This window comes from Panthera leo, chromosome D2 (genome assembly GCF_018350215.1).
Source record: "Panthera leo isolate Ple1 chromosome D2, P.leo_Ple1_pat1.1, whole genome shotgun sequence".
Taxonomy (NCBI): Eukaryota; Metazoa; Chordata; class Mammalia; order Carnivora; family Felidae; genus Panthera; species Panthera leo.
The window spans coordinates 72864400-72872641 of record NC_056689.1 but is presented as its reverse complement, the minus strand read 5'-3'; the positions used below and the strand labels follow the sequence as shown (position 1 = coordinate 72872641).

General features: G+C 59.6%; 1 protein-coding gene across 1 annotated transcript in view; it reads left to right on the top strand.

The window, feature by feature from the left end:
• Positions 1 to 4758: 4758 nt before the first annotated feature.
• HSPA12A (heat shock protein family A (Hsp70) member 12A) overlaps positions 4759 to 8242 on the top strand; it is a 67117-nt gene continuing 63633 nt past the window's right edge. The window contains exon 1 of the mRNA XM_042907805.1: positions 4759 to 4801. Coding sequence (XP_042763739.1) covers positions 4759 to 4801 — 43 coding nt within the window. The remainder of the gene's footprint in view (positions 4802 to 8242) is intronic.

The window sequence follows — 8242 nt, the reverse complement described above, 5'->3', positions numbered from 1 at the left end:
TCTCAGAGAAGATGAGTAATTGAGGGCCTGAGGCTGAGGCACTATTTTCCTTTTTACTATTTAACTGTCTGTTCCAGGTGCTATGCAAAGTCTAGGGGCGACAGTGGTGGACATAGCCGACCTTGGGAAGCTTGCAGCCGGAGGGGGTGATGGGCCACATGACATCGGAAAGACCTGAGTTCTAGTCTCAGCCCTGTGGCTTCTCAGCTGCAGCTTTCTGGGCCTCGATTTTGCTGTCTATACAATGGGTTAATAGTAATAGTGACCCCAGAGTTGTGATAAGTGCAATGATAGGAGTGCTTGGGAAGTCAGGCACAGAGGAGAGAGTGGGGGCCTCATGCTGTCTTGGAGGGCCAGGTGGTTTCCTGGAAGAAGTGACATCTAAGTGACCTGGAGAATGAGAGAGGTTTACGGCAAAAGGAGTGGAGAATGGACTCCCAGGGCAGGTGTTGGTTCTTTGGGGACCTGAGGACAGGCCCGCGTGGCTGAAGTGACCGGCATGAGGGGGCGGTGGTGACGTGGCTCTGGGCTGGGCCTCTTTTTGGGACTCTAGTGGCCAACTGCAACCTGTAATTGATATAAGCAGAGGTGGGGACGTTCTCACTGCCCACCACCACAGACCACAGCCTGGGGCCCTATGGCCCAGAAGGTGGAGAAGAGATCATTTGCGGGGTGCTGAAGGGAGCCCACAGGGAGCACTGTGAGGGGGAGTTTGGAGGGGAGGCAGAGGGGATTTGCTGCAGAGTGACCCCACAAGTGTGGATGTGGTCTGAAATGGCTGCAAGAGCCCCCGGGAGTCGATGGGATGTCCCTGTGGCGGGCTTGTTCCCCCCGCTGGGTGAAGCCTGTCGTGCTCCTGTTTCAGTGAGGGAGTCAGTCCATCCACCATCAAGCATTTACTGAGTGCCTGCCCCATACCAGGTAGTAGGTTCTGGACCTGGGGATACGGAGGTGAGCAGCACAGTCCGAGATCCTACTCTCACGGAGCTCACTTCGGGTGGGGAGGAGAGTCTCGGTTAGAGCCATCTGGGAGGGTGGCATTTCCCGGAGTGGGTGAGGGAGCAAGCCACGTGCTTGTCTTGGGGACTGTGTCCCAGGCAGCACCACTACCTAGAGCGGGGGACCAGATTTGGCGTGTTCACGCGGATGGCGTGTACGATTTGGCGTGAGGGGTGGGAGCGTGGAAGGAGATGAGGTCGGGACGCATCAGGAGGCCGATTCATGTAGGCCCTGGTAGCAGAGGAGTGAAGAGACCTCACTCTGCCCTTTGGTGAGGGGACTACGGGCATCAAGGGAGGAGGGCGGGAGCCCTTCCCTCTGTCGAGTGACAGGAGACAGGCCCTGCCTGCACGGGCGCCTTCCGACTGCTCTGAGAGGGCAGCGCCCCCCAAGCACTTGGTGAGGCGGTGCATGTGGATGGCCACCTGGGCACCCGGCCGGCCCAGCGTGTGCTCGCCAGGGCGACTCCTAATGAGTGTGGTGATTAGTAAAGCCCTGAGGACAACCCCTAGGCCGACTGTGCCCTGCCTTTCATATTCCCTGAAAATCAAAACCGTCGTCTGCTCTCTGCCCAGCACATCATTCCCCATCATCCTCATGCGCCCTCCTGTCACTGTGGCTCGGTGTCAGCAGAGAGGGCAGATGGCCCTCAGGCCTTTCCGCCATAGGTGGCAGGAGGGTGGGGACTGCGGGGTTCCCGCTGGTTCTGACAGCCTGCCAAGGCCAAGGTCTGGATGCCAGGGGTCAGGAGCCTGATGGAAAGAGACAGGTGCCATAAGGACACTGAGGAGGAGCACCCAGGCCAGGATGGGGGTGTAGGGAAGGCTTCCTGGGGTCGGGAGGTCCGTGCTGAGCTCTCCAGGCAGCCGGTGGTGGCGGGGTGAGGGGTGAAGTGTCCCAAACACCAAACGCATTTTGAGGCGTTTGAAATTCCAGCATCTCCAAGAGGCAGGGGTGGGTGTGGGGGATTGAAAGAAGTCACGAGGGATGGGGTGGGTGGGGGAGAAGGAGCCGAGAGGTGGGTGGGCAGGGCAGACCAGATTCCCAGAACGATGGACTGAGGCTTAAGACAAGAACCGGAGACCCGTGTGGTGGCCCTGCAGACATGTAGGCGGTGAGAGATGATGGGTTGGTGGCAGTGAAGGTGGAGGGAAATGCCTAAGGTCCCCTGGGTAGCACTTGACCTGCAGATGGGCCGAACTCGGACAGACACAGAGACACGAATGAGAGCTGATGCCCAGGCGTGGGGCTTGGCGGCTTGTGGGTGATGCTGCCTTTACGGAGACCCTGCGGGCCAGGAGGGGGGTAGTGGAGGATGAGCTGGGCTTTGGTAGAATGGGAAGGGCCTGGGAGGTGCCCTGGGGAGACTCTCAGGAGGTCTGGAGCCCGGGTGGGAGGTCAAGTCCTGGGTGAGGTGGACCTCCCTGCGGATAGACAGAGGAGGCTTCTGAGTGCTGAGCTGCCTGAGCAGCGGTATAGAAGCAGGAGAAAAATAAAGCGAGATGTGTGAGTATATAGCTTATGGTAGGAGCCTGGGGACTGGGGTGGCGTCCATCCTGGGTTTCCTTGGGCTGGTGGCCTTGGACTGGGGTTCTGAAGGATGCCCGGATGTGGGCAGTTAGGGGAGGGAAGGGAAGGGGGCGTCAAACATGGAGACAAATGTAGACTGTAACCATGTCTGAGAAAGTCAGCTGGAAGGGCTGAAGCAGAGTTGACCTTGTCACCTGCACAACTGCCTTAACCCTTTCTCCGGCCTGCATTCAGGTGCCACATGCTCTTGGCCTGCAGGGCCATGTCTTGGATCTGCCTCTGAGATGCTGGGGTATTGTCCCAGCAGGCCAGTAGTCTTAGTAGGAAGAGGGCACTCTGTAGGAAAACAGTATTCTCCACTCTGCGAGTGTCCCCAGCCATGTGCCCCCGCCCCCCACTGCCCACTACCCTGCACAAGTGGCCATTGTAAAAAGCTGCCTGTGACTTAGGAATATCTAATACTTTTTGGACGGCTTACCATGTGTCAGACCCCAAGCAAGGCATGTTCATGCATCAGCTCATCTAGTCCTCTTCATTCTCACAAAGGGGGTTCTCTTGTACCCATTTCACAGATGAGGATATTGAGGCTCAAAGAGGTTAAATAACCAGCTCGTGGTCTCATACACAGCCAGAGACTTCACACTCAGGATTTTTAATGCAGGCAGGGGGCAAGTTCATCCTTCTCCTTCTACTTCTTTTTAAATGCTTATTTATATTTTTGAGAGAGAGCACACGCGAGCGGGGGACGCGCAGAGAGAGAGGGGGGGACAGAGGATCCAAGCGGGCTCTGACAGCCGAGAGCCCGATGTGGGGCTTAAACTCTCCAGCCGTGAAATCAACCTGAGCCAAAGTTGGATGCTCAACTGACTGAGCCACCCAGGCACCCCCCCAGTTCATCCTTTTAACTCATCACCCTAACATCACTTTCTGAGCAGAGGGTGGACTCTGGGCTCCGGTGGCAGCACCCCGCCTACCCCCTCCTCCATAACTTGGCTGCAGGATGACGCCTCCCTTAGGTGCCCTTGAGAGAGGTGGCCCATCTCAGGGCATGACGGATTGCTGATCGTTATCCCCGTTTGGTCACTCACTTGTGTGTATTCTAGGGATCATCACCGAAATCCCTTAAACCTCAGTTTCCTTCTCTGCAAAATGGGGACCTCTAGTTCCCACCTCTTAGAGTTATGCAGGGAAAATGAGATAAGGCTCTGAAGCACTTAGCATAGGCCAGGCATAAGGGAAAGGCCAAGTAACGGTGGTCATTAGAGTCTTATCACAACCCTCGTTGCCTTCTTGCACAGAGGACCCAGAAGCCACTTGGCCAGTCGCAAACAGGTGCCCGGGCGCGTGTGTGGGGCGGAGCCTGAGTACAGGGAGGATGAACCATTGACCGCCGAAGCTCTGCATTATTAATGCCGTTATTCTCAGACTTTTAACGAGGGCCGGGTTGGAAGCCCTTATATGGAAGGCGCGACGCAGCCACCGAGGCTAGCGCCTCCCGGGGTCCCGAGTTGCCATGGAGTCCAGCGGGCGACCTGGAGGAGGATGCCCGCGGCAGTGCGCAGAAGGAGGCCCCCAGCGCAGGTCCTCGGTCTGCGGCCTGAGTCCTGGCTGCGCCGGCTTCCTCCTTTGCAAGGGCGCTTGCCCGCTCCCCTGGGACCCTGGGGGGTGGGGGAGAGAGATAAATTGGTGGAAACTGGAGCCGGCTTCCTCGGGAGAGTGGGGTTTCTGTGCGGTGCCTGCTGCAGGGCTTGAGCCCCCTGCCATTCCAGAGAGAGGACGCGCAGCCGGGCGGAGGGGACCTGAAATCCAGTCCCCGCCGCTCGCCGAGCTGTGCGCCTTCCGTGCGCGCCGGCGTTCGGCCGGCAGACGAGCCGCCCAGCCCCTGCCGCGCCACCTCCTAGGCGGCGGCCGACTCGGGGGGCGAGTCCCGGAGAGGAGGGGCCGGGCCTGGAGCGACGGGTCCCGGGGGCGGGCAGACGCCGAGCCGGGCCCCGCGCCTGCTTTCGCCGGCCTTCCCCAGCCTGCCGGGCTCGGCGGGGCGGGGCGCGGGGCGGGCCCGGGAGGAGCGCGGGGAGGAGTCCGGGCTGCGGCGGCGGCCGCGTCACAGCAGTGCTCCCGCTGCCCCGCGGCTCAGACCCGGCCCGAGTGCCGCCGAGGACGCGGACCGGGACCCGCACGGAAACAGGGGCTGCGCCGGAGGTTCCTCTCGCGGGCCGGGGCTGCGCGACCATGGCGGACAAGGAGGCCGGCGGCGGCGACTCGGGGCCCCGAGGTGAGCGCAGGGCGCGGGTCCTGCGGCTGCGGCGGGGCGGGCCGGGCGGGCCGGGCGGGGGAGGGATGAGGCGCGCTCGGCCCGGGGCCCCGAAGCTCCCTCTCGGGCCGCGGGAAAGTGGGCGCGCACCCCGCAACATCTTGCCCCAGCGGGGAGGGCCGGGGTCAGCGCCGCGGCGGGGCAGGGGGTCCTGGGGGCCGCCTCCGGCCCGCCGGTCACGTGCTGCGCTCCCGGCCGGGGTGCGGACACTGCGGCGGGGACCGCAGCCCCCGCCCGGGCTCTCTGACCATCCCCGTCGTGGCGGGCGGGGGTGGGGGGCGCCTCCTGCGGGGCCCTTTGCGAGTCCGGGTGAGAACCTCCCCACCGTGTCCATCCCTTGCGCGCTGTGCGGGGACGCCCGCGCTTGCGGAGTAAAGGGCCGGCCGCCGGGTGGCCCCGAATCCCCAGCGGCTCATTTCCGTGACTCAGCGAGGCGGGGGTGGGAGCCTGGGGCAAATCGAGGATTTGGAGCTGTCCCCTCGCCCCTCGGAGGTCGGACTTAACAAGCCGGGAGTGGGGGCTGCAGCTCCAGGCTGAACTGCGGCGCACAGCCCGCCCCGCCCATCCCCGGGGATTCTGCGGGCTGTGGAGGCGCGAAGCGGCGGGGGCTCGTCCCCTGGTTGCCCGGGCGGGGGGGGAGGAAGGTGGCGCCCAGCGCCGAGGACGAACGCCCGCATTTTGCAAATGTGCCGTGGCTGCTTTCTTTGGGGAGCGAGGTTAGGGCTCACACGGGGCGGGGGTGCTGGGTAAGGAGCGAGAGAGGACCGGGGAACGGAGGGAAGAGGAGGAACAGCTTTTGGAGCCCAGGGCTGTAAATCATGGTTTCGCCAGCCGAGGGGACGGCCTGGCCAGGATCGTGGGTCCCAAGTGGGGAAAGTTGGGCGCACGGAGACGCCGCGCGTCCCTGACCGGAGGGGCTTTAGCAGTAGCAGCCGCTGGAGGGGAGCTGCAGGGTAAACCGCCTGGCGAAGATGAAATTAAAATGTCTCGGAAGTAAGGGAAATTCATCCAGGAAAGGCTCTGCGGGGACCTCAAAGCTGGGGAAACTGAGTCAGGTGGCGGCGCAGACACCATGGGCGGGGTGCTGGCAGTCTTACTGTCTGTGGCCGCGGCCCCCGCCCTTTGCTGCGCTCCGAGCGGCACCTGCCCCCTCCCCAGCCCATTGTTCCTGCAGATCTGGGAGGTGCCTCCCTACACGGCACTGCAGTAGTGGGGGAGTGCGGGGGGAGGGGGACATCCTGACAGGGCTCACTCTGGGGAGCACCCTGGGAGCGCCCAGGCGGAGCCCAAACACACATCCAAATCTCCCCCGCCCCTGCTCTTCCCCAGCTGGCAAATGGGGTTGATGGGCTGGTGGCTTTGTCTGGATATCACTCAGCAACTGGACTGATTTATTCCCCCCCCACCCCCAACCCTTTTCCTTTAAATTGGAAAAAAAAAAAAATAGGATGATAGGGAGGGACATCGGAATTGCCAAGAATTGCTAAAGCTTAAGTTAGTGAACCAGTTTCTTGCCTCTCGTGCTTCGATAAATAGTGAATGGCTGTATCAAATGCAAGGTTGGCCGTAGGGTGTGTGAATTCAGAAAGAGTGAGCAGGGACTTGCTCCCCCCTTCGCCCCCTCCTGCGTCATTTTGTCTTGTAAAATCGAATTCAGCACCCCTCCCCTACACGCATGCACACACAGGCACTGTGTGGTTGTCTCTCCTCAGGCTGGGAGAGCTCCCCATCCAGGACGGGGAAACACATGCTGGGTGTCCCGGGCCACCTGGCACTGTTCGCCCGTGTCTATTCTGGAGTGTTTCTTCACTTCCAGTGATCTGCAGTTCAAGGCAGCCAGTGAGAACATCCGACACATGGACTTGGGACACAGAGCAGGCTGTCCCTGGCAACTTGCTGCTTCTCTCTTGGTTCTCATCCCTTCATCTCTAAAATGGGAGATATTCATAGTATCTCATAGGAGCAGAGCTCACCCACCAGCTAACACGTCTATTTCTAAGGTTTCCTCACTGAGTATTCTGTGCTGGGCAAAGAGCATACCTTATTTTGTTTGTTCAAGCCTCATCAGATCTGTTACCAGCATTCCCCTTTCCTCCAGGCAGGAAATCTAAACATAGGTTGAGCGACCTATCCAAGGTCACATATCTAGGAAGTTTTGATTTGGACTCAGGCCATCTGATAATAGGGCTCTCGCCCTTCACTGCCATCCTGTGTAAGCCCTGTGGGTGTGGCCAGTGATTACTACTCTGTTAGGGACATAAAAATGGTGTTCTTCAGGAGATCATTTCAGGGATGCTTTTGGTGCAAAAGGATAAGTACCAGAGCGATCAGACCGTGTTGGCTCTTGGGAGCAGGGGGAGCCCTGGGCGGTATGGCCAGAAAGGCTGGCCGTAACATTTTTCCCAACAAAGCAAGTGGGGGTGGGGTGTGGGCGGAGTTGCCTGCGAAACAAGAATGTTGGTAGTTGTGGAAGCTGGGTCATGGGTACATGGTGGTTCATTACTGTGCCCTTTGTATATGTGCGCAGATTTCCTTAATAGAACATTTAAATTAATTTACAAAACCAGAAGGGCCACCCCTTTATCTTTAGACCTTCAATCCTGCCCCCACCAAGACCTAGGCTGGTGGATCCAGGGAGCCCTAGAAGGATGAGATGAACGGGAGGGGGGGGTGTGGGGTGGTTCAGACTGAGCTAGCTCCTGTGGTGACCCAGGCAGGGATGGGCATGGGCAGTGGACACCTCGTCATATGCTCCAGGGTGGGGATGGGGTAGGCAGAGGAACAGCAGGCAGGGGGGTTGCCTGTGTCCTGGGGGGGTCCCTCTGGAGGCATTGCGTTGGACTTCGGAGATGGGATTCTAACGCCCTAGCAGTTAAGCATCATAAAAATAAACATTTTAAACACTGACATTTATCGAGGACTTCGTCTATGCTGCAATCTGAAAACACCAAATGATTTCATGTGGCCCTGGCCAAATCACCTTTGTTATCGAATGGCTGGCTAGGAGAGAGTCCCCGTTACCCCCATGTCACTTCTGGAGAGAGCTGCCAGGCCAGCCTGGCACAGCTGGGAATGGGTTTGAGTGAAGGTTAGGAAGTGACCAAGCTGTCCAGCCTCTCTTAGCACATGCCTGGCCTGTCATAGGCCCTTAGGGAATCCTACTGAGTGTCCGAATGAATGAGCACACGACCAGTAGAGTGTGACTGCCCCACTTTCCCGTGGCCGCCAAACTACAGACGGAAGTGGAAGGGCACTGGTCGTGGCTCTCGAGGAGCTAAGGAAAGAGTTGAAATGGTGCTCTGGGTTTCACTGGCGAGGACTCTGACCATGGATCCACTTCTGTGTCTGTACTTGCATTTGAAGCTCTGTCCACTGCCACTGTGGTCCCTCGGTACTCCCTGT